This window comes from Podarcis muralis, chromosome 2 (genome assembly GCF_964188315.1).
Source record: "Podarcis muralis chromosome 2, rPodMur119.hap1.1, whole genome shotgun sequence".
Classification (NCBI taxonomy): Eukaryota; Metazoa; Chordata; class Lepidosauria; order Squamata; family Lacertidae; genus Podarcis; species Podarcis muralis.
The window spans coordinates 40,927,131-40,950,057 of NC_135656.1; the positions used below are offsets into that span (position 1 = coordinate 40,927,131).

The 22,927-nt window shown below is 47.2% G+C and overlaps 1 protein-coding gene across 6 annotated transcripts in view; it reads right to left on the minus strand.

Annotated features, from left to right (window-relative positions):
- NTN1 (netrin 1) overlaps positions 1-22,927 on the minus strand; it is a 127,896-nt gene that overhangs the window by 99,093 nt on the left and 5,876 nt on the right. The window contains exons 1-2 of one of the 6 annotated variants that reach the window (XM_077924319.1): positions 13,058-13,318; positions 7,965-9,067 (exon numbers count right to left, since the gene is read on the minus strand). In XM_077924319.1, the coding sequence (XP_077780445.1) occupies positions 7,965-9,012 (1,048 nt within the window). In that variant the 5' untranslated portion in view covers positions 9,013-9,067; positions 13,058-13,318. Of the gene's footprint in view, positions 1-7,964; positions 9,068-12,091; positions 13,024-13,057; positions 13,319-22,927 lie in introns of those variants that run through there. The other 5 variants (XM_077924322.1, XM_077924321.1, XM_077924320.1 and 2 more) reach the window with 5 other exon arrangements.

Sequence of the window (22,927 nt, forward strand, 5' to 3'; positions counted from 1 at the left end):
CCCCTTACATGGGATTTGTATATAAATTTTCCCTTGGCTCTTTTTGCTGGCCCATGTAGGACCAGCATGGATAGTTGGCCCCGGTGAATATTTGACATTTTCTCCCCTTATGGCTTTGATCTATAGGCTACCACTAAAACGAGGCTGCATTTTATGTGCTTTGGTTGCATTTTCATGGACTCTGGCAAATACAATTAACAAAATCAAACATTAAAAAAAATCAAATAATAAAAATGGTTGCTGATCTCACATCAGCATCAGGCTCTCTTGCTATGGAGTTTAGCAAACACCATTACTTGCCTAGAGAGAGTAATACCCACACACAATAATTATTAATATAGAATACTTTTAAAGCATCAAATAGCACTTCAGACAAGTTTGTTCTGAATCCTAGGAGGATACTGATAATCATGAAAACCAGTATACTTGTTACAGTGACTAACGACAGATATTAAAGCCAAAGGGGGTGGGGGGTGGCTTTGGCCTTCTTCAGTCACTGAGATGTGAATAATCCCAAATGTAAACATGAATTACCGTAGTTTTTAAATGCCAGCCTGATCTACGTCAAATCTGGATGTGAAATAAGTGTGTTGGTTCAGTTATCAGCTCCTAGATCTGTGCCATGCTCATTGCAAAAAAATGCAGATTTTTCATGAAGTTTAAAACTAATGAAATGAGAGAATGGCATTGTTTACATTTAAATAATAATAATAATGTGGTGGGCATATTAGGAAATAACCCCTCTACATTGTCTCACTGCAAGGATGCCAAGGCTGACCCGGCTAGAAAGCAGTGCTATTGCTTGCATCTCCTCCCACTTTCCCAAAAGTGTTAATGAGAATCCCAGCAGTGCCCCTCCTGCAGCTGCTACAGGCTAAAGGAGATAAATTACAGCTCTAGAGTGTTTGCACATTTTAAGGGTACTTAAGGACTTCCCACAAGGGACTGAAAATGCCCTTTCCCACCAAGACCATATCACTAATAACGTGACCCTGTTAGCCCCTCAGATGCTGGTACTCTAAGCACTGGGGGAAGCAAAACCTTTGAGATGTCACAGGATAAGCAGAGCACAAAATTAAAGCAACTTAAACAAAAGCTTTATCTCTCTCCCCACCCCCAAAAAATAGGGTTCTCAAATGTGAAAACAAACTGCAGTCTTCACAAGGCACTAAAGGCGATAAAGTCTGTACTGCATGCTGAAAATTATTACTAGATCTCTCTGTAGCAACCAGTTCCCAAGATTCTGTCATATCCCAGGATTGACAAACTGGAGGATGTCCCAAGAACTCCCTTGCCAGACAGATTTGCCTGGCACCATTTTTATTAGCTTTTCAGCATCAGTTGAAAACTTCTTTATTTGCCCAGGATTTTTAAATTGGTGTTGTATATTTTTTATGCTGAACTTTGAACTGCTGCTGCAGTTCATTATTCTCAGTAGTTTGGGGCATTTACTGTGTTTTCTGTTCCAACGCTCTGAGCTCCAGTGCCAAAGAGTTGCAAAGATATGTTCAGACAGATCATTACGAGTTATTCCAAATCATAATGAATTAAAGTTAAATGATTTTTTAAAAAGAGCCAGAACAAATTCTCTTCATAAATCCCTTCTGTGATCAATCAGATGACTATCCCGAAAAAAATCTTTTATTTATTTTGTACAGTACTTTCTACACTCAGGAGCATTAAACCTTAAATAACCTTGTGTTGCATGTATCTTCTGGGCCTCAAAGCTCTGATAGCTCAGGGAAATGCTCAATATGTGTGTTTTGCTTCATTAACATCAATTGATCTCATAGGTAGAGCTAATACAACGTAGTACCAAGGGGCTGGTTTTCACAACCCTGACTTGCTGTGGTTTTAAATTACAGATGCTTATTGCCTCTGGCTGTGACCGCTGAATTAGTTTTCCTAAACTTGAGCCCAACCACAGACTTGAGAAGCACTGCAAGCATTTGCCTTGCAAGTAAGTATTTTAAGTGTTTTCAGCAATAAAACGCCCAAGTAGGACATTCTTCATCAGGAGTGGATTAAAACATCAGCAAACTTTGCATCTCATTCTGGAAAACAAGTTTCTCCGCCCCTTGGAAATATTCTTCAACAGACCTCCCCAGCCTGAACTCTGTAGGAACAATTTTTTGTTTGCATGCATGAGACACAGATGGGAAGTTTATGAAGATTGCATGGAGCTCCATGTGTGTTGCTTTAGATTATATAGATAGTGCTACTATATAATCCCATTTATGGGTTTTTTGCAATGGAGAACGGAATTAGTAAATTTTCATTGGCCTACACACATATATGCCAGATGATACCTTTTAAGTATACATCATTTGTACCTCAAAGCTGCAGCTGAATTTAAAATCTTGTTATTTCACCAAGGGACATAATAACGTCACAGCTATGTCCTTCTCTTTTAGACTTTTTCTAGAGCAAATTTGTACTTGAGAACACTGAACAGGAAAACCAAGTTTTCCACTCCAGAATTTAGCAATAGCTGGAAATAGTATACTGCTGTGCATTCATTCTCTCTCTCTCTCTACATACACACACACACACACACACACACACACACACACACACACACCAAACAGTAATACGTAGTAAGATGGAGTGTAATGTCTGCAGCAGGGGTGGGGAATCTCAGATCAGGGGGCCCAAATGTCCATGATGGAATGCAATCTTGGGCTGAAATCTTGGGCTGAAAAAGGCTCCCTACCCCTTCAGGTTCTGAACCCAAGCAGGTTGTGAAACATCTCAGTAGAAAGAACAGAATGTGTCTGTCGTTTAATTCAATAAATCATTAAGTTTGTTGTACTAGCCAAAGGCATTACAATTTGCCAGGCTGCAAACCATAATAGAAAACATTCACCAATAATATAAACAAACATCAATAATATGAAGGAAGAGAAATTGGTAATACTATCAGCTAGCTCAGACCTGGCTCAGCTTCAGATTCAACTTCCAAGTCTCCAGAACAATTTATAGCAATGCTGAATCATTTAATTTGATTCACAACACAAACCAAAGGCTATGTAATATTAGCAAAACAAGACAAGTATGTTCTCAAAGGCAAATTGAACCATACTCCACTACAAGAACTCAACCAAAATGTGGGAGCTGATGTCTCTCAACAGGAACAAAAAATCCAACAAACTATCTTGCAAGAGCCCGTGCATGTCTGTATTTAACATTGTTGTGACATATTCAGCTGTATCCGTTTTCTAAAGGAATAAATCTCAATGAGCCAAACAACAGCCATATGGTGACAATATTTTGTTTTGTTAACAAACTTGGTGTTCAACAGCAAGACAAAGACATGAGAAATATCTTTAAAATCACATCTGAGTACCATTTAATAGAATGGAACTGCACTTGTGCAGCAATATTATTCTGCAATATTATTCAATTGCAAATCATTCAAAGGCCAAAGAAAACAGCACTCATTGCCCATTAAACAACATGATCCAATAGTGACAAATGAGTCATACACAGAGGATGGAAAAGCCCTATACTTTTTCCTGCATTGGGTTATACAGGAAATAAAGGCACTGGAATTCATGGGTGATCAGCCAGTTAAAGGACTCAAGCAGACAAATTATGATTTATTGAAAAGGGAAAGAGGGGAAATTCAGATTAGAGCCACAAAGCTTGGGAAGAGAGGGTTGACTCTGTCTTTCTTTTCCATTTCCCCATCTGAATTGATATGGTGAGGTGCAAAGAGAAGTTCTGGGAGCAATTCAAAATGGCATGGGGGAAGAGTGTTAGCCCTCCTGCACAATCCTGCAACCCAGAGCCTAACTCCTCCTCCTTCTTTTTGTATTATCCAACTACTTTTCCAGTATTACAGAAGCAAGGATTTAATCTATGCTGCACAGAACCTTGCTATAGTGTGACTAAAACCTAGGGGAGCGAACAGAGTAATCGGAAATATTCTGCAATAACACCCACAATCCCTTGGAGTCATCCTTGTGGTTTAAGAAACTCAAAGGGGTGAATGACAAGTGGACAAGAGTAAAAAAAAAATGTCTCAAAGTGGCTTGTATGAAAGACAATATGATTCTAAAATAGAAACACTGAATGTACTCTTGTTACTTATGGAACATCTTTTAATAAAAACATTTTTTAAAAAAAATGATAGAAACCTGTTTGGTCCTTCCACAGTATGACAAATTGGGAAGGGAAGTGTTTGAGCAGGGCACAAAGCAATGACAAATCGAAAAGAAAGGGACTGTATGAGTTGGGGTCATGGCTGATGCACGGGCAATGACTGAACTGTTCCATCTGTGAACTTTTTATAATTACTTAAGACTCCTTTGCAGGTTTTGAGTTTTGGGGGATTTTTAAGGATACAACCACACATTTAGCAAAGAAATGATTCCTTTACCATTCTCTTATGTTATGTGACAGCCTGTGGAAAACAAAACCCAGAAACAAGAAAAAGCTTCTCCAACACATTTTTTTTTAAAAACAAAAACCCTCAGAAAATTTAAAATACTCTCTATCCAAATTACAGTTTCTCCCTTTTTGAATAAATAGTGGCTCTCCTTTTAAAGATAGCTGACACACATACACGTATTAGGAGGGGTTCTAGCTCTGTATTTATGCATAAACAGCAGTTTGTGCTAGATGGCCTATAACCTGCCCCCTAACTCAAACGTTTCTCGTGTTTCCCAGGAATAAATGATAGTTGTTATACAGGTACGGTAATTGCAGCTCAAATACTGGACAATTCTGTCATCAGTATGTGAATGAAAAGTGTTGAAATATAGTTACTAGTTCCAAATAGATGGTAGTTCCAAATAGATACTAGTTCCAAATAGTTACAAATATTCTTAATGGTACTCTGTTTATATAGTTATTGTTACTAAAACCGATACAGTATTCCTTAGAGCAGGTCCCTAACTTTGCTTTCTCAGAAGGTGTCTCTTCTCAGGGAAGCTTGTTACCAGGTTAGTGTGCTTCAGCTCTAACCCCTATGCATGGGGAGTGAAGGCTGCAAGTTTTAAAGACTCAACCCAAAGTTTAATTACATGTAAACGTATTGAAGATTTTGGAAGCAAGTTTTATTTCCGGGGAGAGGGCTTCCATGCAAACCTTCCTTGTCAACCTGAGTTGCTTCCCTCTTCCAACAGTAATCCTAAACAAAATGCATTAAAACCAGTCAAAGTTTGCTTTCAAATTCACCTGCTTAGCAATGAGACTGAGAAATAAATAAAGTTGAGTTTTAAAAAGTGTTTCATTTCCCCCAGAACACTTTAAGCATTTTTAAGTGATGTTTGATCACCTTATCAATTTCCCCCAGCAACAGCATACACCTGGCACAACAAGTAAGATAATCCCGATACACCCCACTCCTCTCTCTATCCAGGGATCGCTTGAGGCCAGTCAACCTTCCTCTCAGTCCCTCCGACTGCACCCCTCCCTCTGTGTTTTTCTGACTACAGCCAAAGAGGACTGAATATTGTGCCTGCCTAGGCCCGCCCATCACAGATCAAAGAAATTGGACTGGAAGGAGCAGATAGTATCTCTTTTTTGAATTAGCAGAGTCCCACAGCAACTCCTGGCCCCTGTGACCAGGCAGCGGCACAGAAGGAGGGAAGGAAGGGCTCAGCTCAAAATCTAGGCAGTACAAGAGTTCACCAGGCTGCGCAAACTCGACCTTGGGTTGGATTTCGAAGAAGAGTTTGGATTTGATATCCCACTTTATCACTACCCTAAGGAGTCTCAAAGCTGTTAACATTCTCCTTTCCCTTCCTCCCCCACAACAAACACTCTGTGAGGTGAGTGGGGCTGAGAGACTTCAGAGAAGTGTGACTGGCCCAAGGTCACCCAGCAGCTGCATGTGGAGGAGCGGAGACGCGAACCTGGTTCCCCAGATTATGAGACTACCGCTCTTAACCACCACACCACACTGGCTCTCTTCAAAGTAGCACACCACTGTTGGGACTTCCACCAAACCAGTAGAGCTCCCTAATCTTTTACTCTGCGTAAACTCTAGCTCTGTCCCCCTTCTCAAAGTCGCTTTGGGGAGACAGTGTGAGAGAGTCCCTCCTGCCACTTTGCTCTGTGCTTCCTATACCGGCCCGACCCACAGGAATCTGGTGGAAACGAGCTTGCAAGCACATCTTTTCTAAGGGAAAGACCCACTCTGCTCTGACCTAGCCTCCTTCTTTAGGGGAGACATCGAGGCTGGGTGAGGTGAGGGGCCAGCCGGGGTCACGCAAGATAAACCTACTGTTTGCCCTGCCTTTCTTCCACCAGTTTGTTCCTTCTTCCACCAGTTTGTTCCAAGACTATGTTGAAGAAGGGGACCTATTAACTTTGGAAATTAATTTCCTGCCAGGCTTATTTTAACTAGCCGAAATACTTGGACTGAAGCCGAGTGAGCTGAGGAAACAAGTACACGGGATGAACTGCGTTGTGAGAAAGATTGCCTTCTCGCAGCTTTGCCAGAATCACCTTATATCCCTGACCTCATCCCCACATGCTCCTCCATGGGTCACAGGAATAGCAAAGCAAAGAGCATCACTGGGCAACTGCCGAGGTGCCTTCTCTTCAATCCAATCGTCCCTTTAAAAAACCTGGGATTAAGGGTGGGGGAGAAAGTGAAACACTCCAAGGGTTCAGGACTTCAGCTTGTTTCTGCACAAGACCGCAGCACCACTAACAACTGTCTTGAGGGTTAGAAATTCAGTAGGTCAAGTTTTCCTGCAACTGGGGAAAGCTGCGTCAATGTATTTCTGTCTCTTGTGTTTTACAGGCACACAGGACATTGGGGGAAAGAATGGGAAGGAGAGGAGCCTTAAAATGGTGTGTGGCTTTACTTGAAGCAGGGTTTAGCCACCTATTAAGGAGAGACCCTTTCTGCACATGCTGAGCATGTTTGACTTCCCAGCCAGGTCACAAATCACTCACCCATTTAGCATTATAGTACTGTAAGGGTATTAATCTGCCTGCAAGGACACCAGAAGGTTCAGTCCCGGAATCTGGTTTTAATACTAAGGCTCAGAATGGCCAGAGACTTGCAACTCATAGCTAAAACAAACTGTTCCGTTTGCAGACAACATGTAAGCGATATTGCCAATAAACAAACTAACATAGCAGAATGCCTCTGAGCATGTACGAAGCCTCCAGTGCATAAACCCAGACATATCCCAAATATCTGAAATGGGTCAGGCAATTATTGCACTGTGGGAAGGAGGGAATCTACCGCATTTATTGCAAGACACATCACTGTATATTTTGGCAACTAACAGCCACCCCCACCCATGTGAACAGACTCCACTGAACAGGCTTGCAGCATTTGGCCTCCCACAGCCCCTCATATGGAAGGAACCCCAAGGGCCATCTAGTCCAACCCTCTGCAATGCAGGAATCTCAACTTGGTGTAGCCTCCATTCATGGCCATAGCCAGGGGGAAGCTGCTCTCACCTAAATCAAGTAAATAAATAAAAAATACTTAACTAAATTTACAAAACTGTAGAAAGATTGTGACAGATTTTTTTAACACCTGGGGTAATTTAAAACAACTTTAAACTCTGAATCTGCTAGACAGAGCTAGGCAGATCAAGACTGATGAGGAGGAGGACAGGTGTGTGTCCTGCCTCGCCCCCCCCCCCAACATAAATCCATGCCCCCATCCAAAATGAAACCCTACCAGTTCCTGCTTAGGTTTTGCAAACGTTCTCGCCGTTTTCTCACTGCGCCACTCAGAGGAGCCCCTTTCACACCTGGCTCTCTGCGTGCGCACCTGTGAAGAAGCTGCAATTACCAGAACCCTCCAAGCGTCCCTATTTCCCCAAGGACAGCCCCAGATTTACAGAAGCCATTCCGGTTTCTGATTTGATCCCGGAATGCCCCTTAGGACGTCTCTACATCAGAGAAATTTGGAGGGTACATGGCTAATAGGATGCTCATAGGGAGAAACCGTTGGAAGGTTAGACAAGGAGTCCCTCCTCTTCACTCACCGACGCACTCGTTGGCCTCTCGGGCGGTGGCCCTCTGCCAGGGCCGGTCGTAGTGGAAGGGCTTGCAGCGGTCGCACTCGGGCCCGGCCGTGTTGTGCTTGCAGTCGCACACGAGGTTGTCGTCGCGGTCGCGCACGCAGCGGGAGGCGTGCCCGTTGCACTTGCAGCGCCCGCCCACCTGCAGGTCGGAGACGGCGTAGTAGTAGGAGTCTCGGGCCAGCTCCGAGTCGTCCTCGTTCTCGTCGCCGAAGGTGTGGAGGCGGCTGAAGACCACCTTGATGTCGGTGGCCGTGACCCAGTCCTGCAGCACCGGCGAGTTGTCGAAGTCGTGCGCCGAGGGCCGCCCGTCGAGGGTGCTGAAGGCGATGAGGCCTCCGGCCAGAGGCCTCATGTCGGTGTGCGAGTCGGTGCAGATGGCCTCCTGCTCGTTCTGCTTGGTGATGGCGGCGCGGCTGGGCCGGTTGTACATCTTGCGGCACTGCGTCGAGTAGAACTGGAAGGGCACCCACGTCTTGCCGAAGTCCATCGACTTGGCGATGGCCATGGACTCCGGGCGAGGCGAGCAGAACTGGAGGCTGACGTAGGTCACCTCGAACTTCTTGCCCAGCGCCAGCGTCAGCGTCACGTTGAGCGGGTGCTGCACGTAGCTCTCCGACTGCCAGCACGTCAGGTTGTGAGGGTTGTTGAGGTCCGTCAGGTAAGCGGCCGGGCGCGCGCGCTTGGGGTCGGCCGCGTCGCACAAGTGGCAAGTGCGGCTGCGCTCGTCGCCCTTCTCGGCCAGGACGCAGTAGCGCGCCTGGGGGCGGCCGCACGTGCTCGACACCTTCACCTCCTTGCCGAAGGCGGCGTTGACGAAGTCCGGGATGCAGCGGCGCGGGTGCCCGTTCTCGTCGTAGCAAGGGTCCGGCTGAGGAGCCGTCTGCACCGCGAACATACTCAGGCCGCCGCCTCCTCCGCCGTAGCCGCCTCCGCCGCCGCGCACGCCCTCCGCCAGGCAAGCGGCCACGGCGGCCAGAGCCACCAGCGCCTCCCAGCCCGCCGGAGACATCCCGGGTCGCCGCGGGAGGGCGCGCGGAGGGGGAAGAAAGGGCGGGAAAGCGAACCTGCAGCGGGGAAAGTGGAGAGAGAGAGAGACAGAGAGAGCGCGTCAGCGTCACAGGTGCTGCCACTGAGGCTGAATTAAGACTGGCTGGCCAATGAACAAGTTTGGGCGGAAGAGCAGGAGCGGTCAGTGGGCGCCTTCCAAGCTGACCCAGCGCCTGCCGGAGGATTAAGTGACGGTCGGAGTGGGAAGCGGTGGGTGTGGCAGGGCGCGCGCGCGCGGGGAGGAACCTGCGAGGCAGAGCGCGCGAGCCGCTGACCCACTTTTGACGGACAAGCAGCACCGCCCGCCTCTTAACGCGGAGGGAGATTCCCGCTCAGGTTAAGCGGGGCTGAGTCAGCCGAGTTTTAAGTTGAGGCCGTTTCTCTCGCTCTCCTATCAAGTCCCAACTTTCATCCTTGGAACCTGCGAAGTATTCATAAAGGCGCTCAAGAGAGCCTTTCCTTCAGCCTTTTCCCTGTGTTTTTCTAGGCGCTAGACCAGCGTTTTCCGAAAGTGAGTTCTCCAGCTGTTTTTGGACTACAACTCCCATCATCCCTAGCTAACAGGCCCAGTGGTCAGGGATGATGGGAATTGTAGTCGGGGGGGAAAAACAGCTGGCGCTACAGAAAAGTGGCACGTGGCACACTATCTAAAGTGTCGACTCGAGAGTAAGGCCCGTTGAGCCGTGCGGCTTCTTAGTTAAGAGGGAGAGAAGGTGAAGAAGTCTGCTGCATGAGCCAAGTGTCATTGAGGCCACATCGCCACAGATAAAGCTGGATTATACCACTTTAAACAGCCATGGCTTCCCTACAAGAGTCCTGGGACCTGTAGGTTGTTAAGGGCGTGGAAAGCTGTTAGGAGAACCCTATTCTCCTCGCAGGGATACAATTTCCAGGGTTGCCGATTGATCGCTAAACCACTCTGGAAATTGTAGTTCTGGGTGGTGAACTGGGGTCTCCCAATATCTCTCAGCACCTTTAAACTACGGTTCGCAGGTAAATGGCATTGCTGCTGCTACTTTAAATATATACTGTACCGCGAATGGGGCCTGAGAGTGAGGACTTGATTCAAGATAAAATGCTACAGATTTTATCTTGCCAGCAACAGCCTCTGTCCTAAACGGAGGAGGAGGAGATGGAATGGCTGAAGCCATGAGGATGAGGATCCATCGACTAAGAGCAAGCAAACCCCCTTGCAATCCGGGAGATGGGCGCCCGCACAACGGGCTTGGATGGTGCGCGGATTTCCACCGCAAACTGTCCAGTGGCTTGAGGGGTGTGTGGCGGTTTCGGCAAGCGAGAAAGCAGATGAGAGAGAGCCCTAAGCTACCTTCAACTGAAGTCCCACTGGCTGGAAAGAACTTCTGCGGAACCAGTAGGACTCCGTTTTAAATGGACGACGGGGCGCCTTCAGACTGAGTTTTCCTAAGGCATGCCAGTACTTCGACCACCTTCACAGACACCTGCTATTAGCCCTTCTGAATATGGGTCCCCATCCCACAGAGAGCGCCTTCCTTCACTCTTGGGAGGGCCTTGCCCCGAAAGATCCAGAGCCATTTAAAGCAAACATACGCATGTCATTTTGATGCAGGCAGAATATTTAACAGCCATTAAACTGTTCTGCAATTAGGGGAAATTGGGCGGGAGAATTTCAGCCGGCAGACCCAATTTATTCAGGTCTTCGAAACCCATGCACGTGGGCAGTCCCATAATGTCTGGAACTTTTTACTGCGCAAATAAGACCCAGTGATTTCTGGTGCATCTGGACCAGTGGGTTCTCTCTTAGATAAGTCTAGCGCAACAGTAAATGAGCTTCAGGACACAGGAGCCTTGGTGGTGCCTTCTATGCGAGGGACTAACAGCAGAAAATTGTTTGTGGGACTTCCTTCCATTGCAAGTGGCGTTCTGGGCAATCCTAAACAGGTCTACTCAGAAGCAAGTCCCACTACGTTCAGTGGTGCTTATTCTCGGGAAAGTTTTAGAGGATATCCGCCTTGGAATCACAAGCCTGCAGCCTGAACCTGTGCGTGGTTCAGCCCTTTCAGTGGGAATCGCCCGAGCGAGCGTGCCTAGGATTGCCTTCGCTTCTATGCGACACTAAACCAAGCGATGTGGCTTACCACCAGGCTTGTGGTTCTGGTCGTCAGAGGATGAACGAGGGAAAGTGGAAGGTGAGGAGAGGGCTCATCTCAGCCCCATCCACAACCCAGTTCGTCCGACCTACCAGGGTTTAAACGGAGCCATTCAGGGAATGCTGCTGCTACTAGTGAGTAAGCCCCATTGAAGACACTGGATCTGACTTCTGAGTAAACATGCATAGGATCGTACTGCACATATCTCTTAACGAGAGAGAAACAGAAAGCGGCAGATGGGACTCCAAAACGGCTCGGGGGGGGAGTCCCCCCCCCCCAGTTCTTCCAACTGTATTGGCCAAGAGAGCAAATTGCTCTTTCCTTCGCTCCAGAAAACTCGCTGCCCTCGCCTGCTTAGGAGAAGGCGACTGAGCGTGGGGCTGCTTTGAAAATGCCGCCTGAGTTTCGCTCCAGCGTCACACACACCCCCCCCCCCCTAGCAAGAAGGAATCTGGGCACACTTGTGGCCGAGAGAGAGAGGTCGACGTCCGGCCCACAAAAGTTGGAACAAGGCATGCGGGAGGTTCCCCAGCTCCGGGAAGCATCCTGCAGCCTCCGGCGGGGATGTCCCTGATCGGTTCGAGCGAGATAACTTCTCCGGAAGCGCCACCCAGGACTCCGTCCCTCGCACCGGAGGATCGTAAAACGGCAGACCGACCAACAGTTCATCTGTCTAAAAATGCTGCGCCGCACAGTGACTCTCTGGAGTTTCAAGCAAGAGTCTTTCGGGGCCCTACCTGGCGACGCGAAAGAAGGAACCTTTTGCGCGCAAAGACGTGGGCTCTGCCCCGGCGTGGCTCTTCTTCCCGGAGAGCTGAGGCAGCCGCGACTCTCTTAAGGAGACCTCCACCCGCCCTTCCCTCCCGCCACGAAGCTCCCCTCCGCCGCCCTCCTAGGGTCCCTCCGAGCTACCTTGCTTGGTTTGGCAGCAGCAGCCGCAGCTGCTGGAGGGCGGGCAGTCGTTTCGCGGGTGGCGGACCTGGTTCCTCGGCGGCAGCTGCAGCCAGCGGGCTTCGGTGGCTCAGGGGTCGCGCTCGCTGCCCATCGTCCGGCCCCAGCGAGCGGCCAGGCTCCGTGAATGCCCGGAGCTAGTGACGCTCCCGGCTCGGGCCGGGGCTGAGGTCATCCCGGAGGAGTGACACCCCGTGGGCTCGCGCGGGGGAAGAAGCGACGACATCCACTGGGGGGCTGGCAGGGCGCGCGGCGGGAGGGAGAAGGGGCGGCGCCGGAGGGGGAGGTGCCCGGGGAGGGGGAGTTGGCCAGCCGCAGCAGGATCGGGCCCTCCTAGGTGGCTCCTTCCTCGCGAGCTCAGAGGGTCAAGCCGGGGCAGTCAAGAGCCGTTGCGCAGGGGAAACCGGGTGAGCGAGCGCGGGCTGCCGAGCTGCGCGGCGCGGCTGGGAAGGAGGGCGACGCGTGAAGCTCCTGTCCCGCGGCCAAACCCGAGCTTGGCTGCCCTAAAGGAGACCGAAGTGCCTCGCGCTCCGGCTTGCGTGGAGAAGGAAATCCCGCGAAGGGAAAAGCCTGGGCTTAGTCCCGACGAACTGCTGTTGGGGCTCAGCTCCTGCTGGTGGAGCTTCTAAGGAAGGACTGGGTGAATCCCAAGCCGGTTAGCCGCCTGGGGCGGGGGGCGGGGGGGCAAATCTTCTCGCTTAGTAAATCAGACATCTCCGAATTCCCGTGTCCAAAAAGATACCACGCACAGGGGTCTCTTTAGCTACCTCCGGTCGCGCTGCGCTGCCAAACTTCCCACCAGCCTAAAATACTTAGTCGAAAATACTGCGCCAGACAAAACACGCAGCCATCCAGCTGGGCTCGAGAAAGCCGTCAGCCGCCCTCCTCTTCCCTCCTCTGAGTGAACTAAGCGTATCTGTTGCTCACCTCCCGGGGCAAACTCGTGCGAGTTGTTAAAATACTCAGCGCCTTCTTCCTTGCTGGAGGCAAAACGACGGTGTTTTGGCAGCGAGGATCCTCAGAGTTACTTTCTCTTCCCACCACCCGGTGTTTTTTCCTTGCCTTCCTTTATTCCTCCGATGTTTAAAGCCGACTTGGAGCGACACACCCACACCCCTGGTTGTTCCAGGGTGTCGAATCCTGTCAACCTGTCTAAAGAACATCTATTACCAGCTCTTCCTGCTGTTCGTCTATTACTTGCATAATAAATCCAGCTGCCTTTTATTGTGCACCCAATTATGTGCTCATTACAATTCCTTGGGGAGGAATTCCGGTGTTATCTCTGTTCTTTGGGCAGACCTGTGTGGCGAAATCCCGTCGTTTCCTAACAAGTCCTAGCTTCCCACAAGCACCTCGCTCACTCTTATGGAGCGTTTGTCAGACTCGTTGGATACAGAGGGTGAAGTCTTGGCTCCGTCGCCAATTTCTCATACTGTGTGCGTATATGTGATTGTAGAGAAGTACTTTTGTATATTGGGTTGTGTTTGGCGGTGGCTAGCCAGCCTAGTTTCGCCCAGACTGCGTGTTATGAAGTGTTAAAACTGAATACACGCACTGCGCACACCACGATCCGTTTGTTTGGGATCCCATTCAAAGGCCGCAAGCGACTCGCCAAGAAAAAGGATGAAGAGGCATCACACGCACGCAAATTCCCAGTGCCCACGTAGAAAGTCCATTCGCTCTCCAGACTCTTCCGAGAAAGCTGGACACCAGCACCTCACCTTCGCTTCCAGAGAGATTACTTCTCTGGCGCTGTTGGCCGGGAAATAAGTTTTATTGCAACATCTGAAAGTGACGACTCCTAGCACCGATTCCTCTGTTAGAAGCCGCCCTGCCTAGATCCCTCGCTACAGCCCAGGGCCTAGAAGTGACCCACTCCCAGTGCTGATCCGTTGCTTTCTCAGTTCTGTTACCCGCAGCACACCTGCCTAGGGCTACAAGACAACCGACCCTCCCTGAAATTCCCTCTTCCACGCAACTTTTAAAGGCGCGAGAGCCCTGGTCTCTTTTCCGCCTATGCATTTTTAAAGCGAGGGTCTGTCCACTACCTCTGGAAGATTGGATTGGGACACCCAGGTGCCTGTGCTCTAGCCACGCACCCGTATCCTGCACGGAGGATCCTGTACAACGGGAGATGCGCCTACTCTCTCCAGAAAGACACACACAAAAAAATCATAAACACAGAGTAAGCTGAGATCCGCCAGCTGATCGAAGCTTTGCTTCCGGGTGGAAAGGGCTAAGGATAGCGATGGACGGGCGTTTTTAACTGGCAGAAAACAAACTACAAGATCAGACTTCTGGAAGAAGAAAAAGCCAGAAAGGTAGCCTTGTTCGTCTGCTATAGCAATAATAATTAAAAACAAAAACCCACGCCTCCCCGGCTGCCACCACCAAACTAAATTAGAGGCATTGTGACACAAACGTTGGTGTACTGGAATCCACTGCTGCACCTGAGGCATGAAGGGTGAGGCATGAAGGGTTATGCACAGTTCGTCAACTGGAGCAGGGCATGTTTTCTACAGGGCTATGGGGACCGGGGGAAAGGTATAAACAGTGAAGCCGAAGGTACAGTCAGTGTCTGCGACATTTCTATGCAAAAGCTCAGCCGCTGACCGAGCGTTCAGTGCAAGCTGCAGTAACTGGCAATACAATCTTGCAAGGTTCGCCGTGTGTTACTTTGGTGCTTGTAACGTATGTATAGGGGGGGGCGTGTTGGGAGACCCTTAGATCTCCGCTGGGATTAAACTCCCGAGTAAACTCCGGAGAGAAGTTAAAAGGTTCCCATCGATTTGAGGCGCTGGATGCTGTGGCTGACAAGCGGAACGCGCTCGGCAAACTATTTGTAGGAGCTGACTCAGTTAGTATGCGGGTTCTAGGAGGTGGCAAGGGCAGTTGGGGATTCCTAAATCGCAGGGCGGATTGCCTTGTAGTTAAACACCGCAGGGAAACGAGCTCCAGCCGGCTGCCAGGGACTAGCGTGTCCCTTAGCACCCTGTTACATTATTCCAAATCACCCCAAGCAGCACATTTTCTTGTAGCTTCTTTAATCCTAAATAGGCCCGAGTTCCTACTTTCATACAAACTTCCTTCTGCCACAGCGAACTATGAATTAATTCGTTGATTACAGATGCAAAATATGGGGCCAAGCTCCTCTCTTTTCAGTCTGGCCTTTGGCCGGTTCCTATCCAGGGTGACTTCTGCAATAATAGCTGCTGTTTTGCAATTAAACTGTGAGTTGGATAATGTTGTTTTTGTTTGTTATTCATTCATTGATATATAAATTAACTTGCAGCAACGAATCTCAAAACGCATTACAAACAATTTCCAAAGTATCACACACATAATGAGATCCAGCCAAAATTAAGTGCTTTGAAATCCATTTGCTTTTAAACGGGCGACATGAACCTATAAGCATGTTCAGCAGGAAGCAGGACCTGCTGAGCGCACTAGGGTCTAGGCTACATACTACGACAGGTCTGTGATTCCCTTACAGGAGCTTGTAGGACTTTAGCCTTACACAGGCAGTTAACTTCCTGACATCGAAGTCGATGGGGCTAAAAGGTACTTAACGTCGATTGGCTCGAGCTCCCAGTTTTTGCACAATGCGAGCCTAGTTTTTTGTTTTTTTTAATGTGCTGGTGATAGTCTTGCGAGCAATGGAAGTACAGTGGTACCTCGGGTTACAGACGCTTCAGGTTACAGACTCCGCTAACCCAGAAATATTGCCTCGGGTTAAGAACTTTGCTTCAGGATGGGAACAGAAATCGTGCAGTGGCGGCGCAGTGGCAGCAGGAGGCCCCATTAGCTAAAGTGGTGCTTCAGGTTAAGAACAGTTTCAGGTTAAGAACGGACCTCCGGAACGAGGTCCGGAAGTTCTTAACCCGAGGTACCACTGTACATTTCTTGATTTAGAGAAAGCCGCTATTTCCACAACAACAAACAAATTGTAATATTTAGTGGAAAGCTATTGTTAACATTTCTCTGCTCAGGCACTGTAGAATTAATTTCGTTTCCCATGAGATCTACGAATAAAGGGCGGTATACAAATTCAATTGATGATGATGATGATGATGATGATGATGGGCCCCTCTAGATACTCGTTTCTTCCCCATCCCGCCTATGAAGCTGCTATGAAAAACACAAATATTTTCACTCTCAGATTTTCAGGACTGATTCTTAGTTTTAAAGGTAAACTATTCGTTTATTCTAATGATATTCCGATCGTTAAGGTGTGTATCGCTGCGCTAGTGGAGCCAGAGTTCCATTTGGATTAATAAAATATACTTCAAATGAACTACCTCTAGAATCTGAGCTGCTAACTGGATGTTTTCAGAACTGTGAAGCCTGCTGTTAAGAGTTGCTTTTGCAGTTCGATTTAAATCTATAGGAGTTCTGTCAAAGCCTGCTCATTTAGCATTGAGGTGCAAATATGCTGGCTATCAGGAATATCCACATTTTACAAAAAACAACAACCAGGCAACAATAATAGAGAAACTAAACGACTTCTGATCGAAACTCCATTTTTCAACGAAGCATGCAAACTACTAAAAGAGATTGCACTCGCATCTACACCTTCCACGGGTCTTTGCAAATTCCCCATCCCCTCTCGGTCTTGAAAGGAAAATATCCAACAACTAGAACCTATGCAAAGGAGAGAGGGGCATTTCTTCAAATATTATTCCTGCACATACAGTATATTGGCCTTATAGAAAGGGTACCATCCATAATATTAAAATAAGAGGCTCTCCACCTCACCCCACACCCTGTGGGTGGCTGGAAGGGGCTCGCGGGATTTTTCTGCTTTAGCCACAATTTATATTGTGCTGCGCGCTGTTCAGCAATCAGAAAATAGGGTGAAGGAAGGCACATATGTACGTAGCAGAACTTTTTTTTTTTACTTTTGTCCCCTCTTTGAACCTGCACTCGGGTGGGCACCCCCCCCCCCTTTCCCCTCCTCTCTTTGCAGGGTCTTTTGCCTGCTTTCGCTATAGCGAAGACTTCCAATCAGAGACTTTCCTCCCTTATTCTTCTCTTTCGCTCCAAGCACGCATAGCTGTCCCTCGTCTAAGTAAGGAAGTTGGTGCAATTTGGTAGAGAGCTTAAGACGCTAATCGCGTCCAACCCTGCGGGATGCTGAATAGTTTCTGACGCAAGGCGCACAGGATCGGGTTGCGCATCGCAGCCTAAGAAACAGAGTAAGGAAATCTGGCGCAGCTCTTATTGCACATCCAGAAGGCCTTCTCTGGTGTGATTTCTATTCCCAATTCTCCTCCTCCCACTTTGCCTCCAGAGTTCAAGTAACAGCTTGGAGATCCCAATAATCCTCTTCCTTTTGGGAAAAATAACTCACCCCCTAAGCATCTCCCCCGTCACACCTCTTTGACCCCCTTCCCCCTGAAACCCCTAATAACTCAGTAAGGGTCAAACTACAATAGTATAGTTTTTAGATTATTTAATTTTCCAAAAAGCTGGGACCCCCGCTGGAATTTAAATATTATTATGAATAATAACAAAATTGGTCCCCTCTAAGCAGACATGACGTTCCTTTCTAAGGCTACAGTCCCCATCCCCATGCACTTACCTGGAAGTAAGTCCTACACATTGAATTCTATGGGATTTATTTCAAAGTATACATGGTTAGGATTGCAGCCTAAGGCTTTTCAGACACCATGAAGGGCTCTTGGTTCGGGTCAGGCACTTTGCAATTGCAAGAGTAACTTGCAAGTGGAGTCCCAGATCAGCTGGGGTCTACACCTATAGCAAAACAAATGGACATTTATATATGCCAATTTGGGAACTATTGGGGGGGGGTCACCTGGAATCAGATGCTAAAGGACTGTATGAGAGGTATACATTTCAATTTAGCTCAACATGTAGGCGGTTATAAGTTGCTTTTAAAGAAAAGATACTTCGCAAAGCAGTGTACAATAGCAAACTGCCCTCCACATCAATACAAGTGTTATTTAAAAATATCAAAATGCCGCCATGCTTCATGGTAGTCAAAAAGCCACCATAAAAACAACAAGCAAGTCTAGCATCAACTTGACACACTATCCACAATTTATTAAAACATCATATCTGCCACCCAACTTGAATCAGTCACTGAAATCTACAGAGGGTGGCAATGGGGGAGCAGTGTGAGTCTTCCATGTAAAAATACTGATTCCACAAAACCTCTAGCAAGCAACTAATTTGATGGAAAGGTCACTTTGAGGAAGGAGGTGGTGATGATGGCCTTTGAGCAAGTACCCCTGCTATAGCTGAGCCATCAGACCTTCTAGATAACAGTCCTCTCTCTTTTGCAATTGTGCAACCAGCTCATATTATTCAGATTTGTCCCCTGGGACCCTAACCCTTCAAAGCCCTCCCATATCCCCAAACCCCTTCCTTACACCCACCCCCTGCCCACGATCCCTATCAATCCTTTCTCACCCCTCCCACTTCTCTTCTCACAAAACCCAGACATTTCAAGAAATCTCATACCCAGGCCTTTCTAAAGAGATGCCCTCTGATATTTGTATTGCACTCCAGCCAGATCCCTCCGTCTCTGGGGTTTTTATTCTGCAGCATACTTTAGCCCAGTTTAGCCTCGTCTCTGGGGCCAACACAGCCATCGCTTTGTTGCCAGGGCTGAATTAAGACACACTGAGGCCCTAAGCTGTGTCGCGTTGAAGAGGCCCCCAGAGCATTACCCAAAAGATGTGTATTAGTCTAACAGAAAGGGCAATAAAAATAGAAGTAATGACATTTTACATTTGCATAAATACAAGTGCATAGTTGAGGATGCAGCCAAAAACTAGCAAGCTAGCTAAAGCATGTAGCTTGCCACAAGCCTGTTTGCATATGAAATAACTTCAAATGGATATACCTTATGATTTCTTACTTATCAAATATGGAAACCATATTATAGTTAAATCTGTACAAGTTTAAATGCAATATATCAACTAATGGTGTAGGCATGAAATATATATTTGTGATGCAATAATGATGTCTGTTTTTCCTGTTTCTATTATTATTATTATTATTATTATTATTATTATTAAAATCTTGACAATTAGTGTTGTTGTTTGTATTTAGAGGCTCCTCATAATTTGTAGTTAACTTTTCTTATGCACAAATCCAGCTCTGTGTACTGCAGACCCTTGCTACAGCCCAGGCCAGCCCCACTACTCCCCAAAGCGGTATCTGCTTCCACTGGTTGCCATACAGCCAGTTTTCAGAAGCTGGCTAGCTTGCCACAGCTCTTCGCTTAATGACCATGCAACATTCCGCTACCAAATTATACCAAAAATATATATATTAAGGTTAAGGGGGGGGGGACAACAACTGGATAGTATATTGGAATGGAAAACAGTTTAACTGCAAAATTAAATTTAACAAAATATATATTTGACCTAAGGGACGCAGGTGGCGCTGTGGGTTAAACCACAGAGCCTAGGACTTGCTGATCAGAAGGTCGGTGGTTCGAATCCCCGCAACGGGGTGAGCTCCCGTTGCTCTGTCCCAGCTCCTGCCAACCTAGCAGTTTGAAAGCATGTCAAAGTGCAAGTAGATAAATAGGTACCGCTCCGGCGGGAAGGTAAACGGCGTTTCCGTGCACTGCCTGGTTCGCCAGAAACGGCTTAGTCATGCTGGCCACATGACTGTACGCCGGCTCCCTCAGCCAATAAAACGAGATGAGTGCTGCAACCCCAGAGTCAGCCATGACTGGGCCTAATGGTAAGGTCCATTACCCTTCTTTATATTTGACCTACATTTATCTTCTAGTACCAGTTAGTGCACAGCGAGCAGGATTCTCTATTAAGCATCTTTCACAGGTAAGTGACAGTGGGTTTCTCTGCAACCTCTGCCTCCATCTTAAAATATCCAGGGTTGGTAATCTCCGAAAAAGCTCACCATCAACCCCTTTGCAATCAAGTGGTGCGGCAGCTACTCCTCCATTGCACCAAATACTGTATGAAATGCAGCCAGTTTGCTATTTCCTTATTTTTCTGACTTGTGCCTGGCTCAGAAGTATGTTATTTGGGAGTGAAAGACTGAACGACGGGAGCTCACCCTGCCGCAGGGATTCAAACCGACGACCATGCGATCGGCAAGTCCTAGGCGCTGAGGTTTTACCCACAGCGCCACCCGCGTCCCTAGATGTCAATACACCTGTGTGTAAACTAGCTTATTGTATAAACATGATTTTAATCTGTTTCTCTGCCCACTTTTATACAATAAGCTAGTTTACACCCACACACCCCTTGATCTTCCATTCAGAGAAACAAGAAGAATTATCATAGTACAGATGGCCACACTTGTCCCCCAGGCCTGAGATTCCCTACCCATGTTCTCAGTGCAAAAGGAGCTGATAGCAGGAAAGCCCAGTTTAATGTTGCCATTGGTAAACTAGGATGGACTGGATTATGTTGAGGTGATAGATGTATAAATGAGGAGTCAGCAGAACATTGTAGTACATCACCTGGACCTCTTGCACCGGATTTTAAAAAAATGAGTGGGGTTCGTTTCTTAATATATGTCCTTAGATCAGTTGTCAGCTCCTCTCTGCATGAGTCAGGCAATGGGAATCAGGCACCAGGAACTAGATAGACCTTTTCTTGCTTTCCTGTCTGCCTGTCTACTTGCAGAGGGGCTGGGTTATCCCCATCCTCCCCCTCCACAACTGAAAGGGTCTGATTTTCACATCATCTGGATGCCCCTTTGCTTCTTGGCTGCAGCAATGGAATGAACCAAGCTGACCTCCAGGGAGGTTTGTTTAGGGATGAAACAATGTTTGTCTTGTCCAAACACCATGAATTTCCCCGTGCTTCCTCAACAGCGGTGCAGCCAACAGATACAATATATAACAAATGCTTTGCCATATTTTACCCTTTCAAAGGGAGAGAGAAAAATAACCCTCCAAAAATTCTAGCAATGGCAGAGTTCACAGGGGTGAACGGCAGGGGGTGAGGGGGGACAAGGAGCAACTATAAAGGCTTGGTCCATCAGCCAGAGGCTGGATGCTTTAAAATGTGCAGCAGATGCTGCTCACTAGATACATTTTGATAGAGAAGTTAGCTTTGGTGTGATGAACAGTAAATTCAATGGAGCTTACTCCCAGGTAAGTGGGTCTAGGATTGCAGCCTAGCACCCTGATCCTAAATGCCTTGCATGGAAATGGACTCCACCGAAAGTTGTACAGGCTACTTTTAATAAATGGCCATGAATTAGAAAAGAAAAGTCAATCACATGAGTACAAAATACAGGAACAGGACTGAAATTCAAAATGTCCTGGATAGCCAGCAATATGACAAAACTGAATAAATACCAATGTGTCACACTCACATTGGAAAAAAGATCCAAATTTTGCATGAATGCAAAATTGACTAGCTGTATCCTCACTTAATGCTGCTAACTTTTTGACCTAATTTTTCCTAATTTTTGAAAGGGTAGAACTGTGCAAAGCAGCAGTAACAATTTTATATATTGTGCCCAATGGTGGCAACTTTCTCACAGAGCAGCTGCTCTAGGTAATGAGCCTTGTTTATTTGCTGCAAGATTCCAAGAGTCAAAGCCCTCTGCAATCAAATGCACAAATGAAAGGAAGAATGAGGGAAGTTCTTTCTTTATACACCTGACTTTTGGGCAGGTGGGTTCTCTGGGATGGCATGCAATTATCCCTGGTTTTCTGAACTAAGTGCCATAGAGGAGGCAATGGGTCCTGGGCCTTGTCAGCCAGTGTGATTTAGCAGTGGGCAAAACATTGGGGTAAGATAGAGACAGGCGGATACAAATCCCTGCTCCCTGGGTGATGGCCTTTGGCAAGTTACTTTCTCTCAGCCTAAGTAGCCTCCCTAGGTTACCATCATGAAACAAAGCTGTGGTTCCGAGAGCCAAAGAGGGAAGGGCACTGAAAACTCAAATGGCAACATACCCAAAATGGCTACTAACCATTACTACTATATGAATCTAGGCATAGGTCATTCGCTACTGATAGTTGTTGCTATATTACAGGGTGCCCTATGTTGTCTTTATTATTCATGCATTTATTTCCTTCCCCTTTGAAAACTCATAGCAACTTATCTGTGCCTCCCAGGAGCCTCATCTCCAGGCCACATCCACACCTGCTTAGCTTCAATATCATTGCTTGCTCCTAGACCAGGCATGGCCAAACTTGGCCCTCCAGCTGTTTTGGGACTACAACTCCCATCATCCCTAGCTAACAGGACCAGTGGTCAGGGATGATGGGAACTGTAATCCTGTTCTTTGTGTCTCATCATATAACAAAATAGCTGGAAAGAACCACAAGAGTGATTAGGATCAACCTTCCCAAACCTGGTGCTCACCAGATATTTTGGACTTCAACTCCCATCAGCCCCAACCAGCATACCCAACAACCATTTCTATTTTATCTAACAAAAGAAGACTTGAGCCCCTAATTGCATCAGGGGCTTCAGTCTTTCAAATTTCAGCGGCTCCCTGTGTGAGGCCAAAATTCAGTGTCCCCCTTCCTCTCACCTTCCATTCTGCACATGCACAATGTCATAGTTGTGGTGCCCTGTGGTGCCCCCCTTGGCTCAGTGTCCAGTGGGGTGTGTGTGTGACTGTTTGTGCTTCCCTAAATCCACCTCTGATTGCATTAAAGCATAGCGTGGCCCAAACTAGCTGGTCATGGTTTTTTAAGTTCCTAAACACATTTATTTGGAAGTAAGCACCGTGGAACACAGCAGAACTTACTTCTGAGTAAACATGCCAAGGATTACATGGCACAAATGTGGTAGAGTCTCCTTGATCTGCAATTTTTAATCCTAAAAA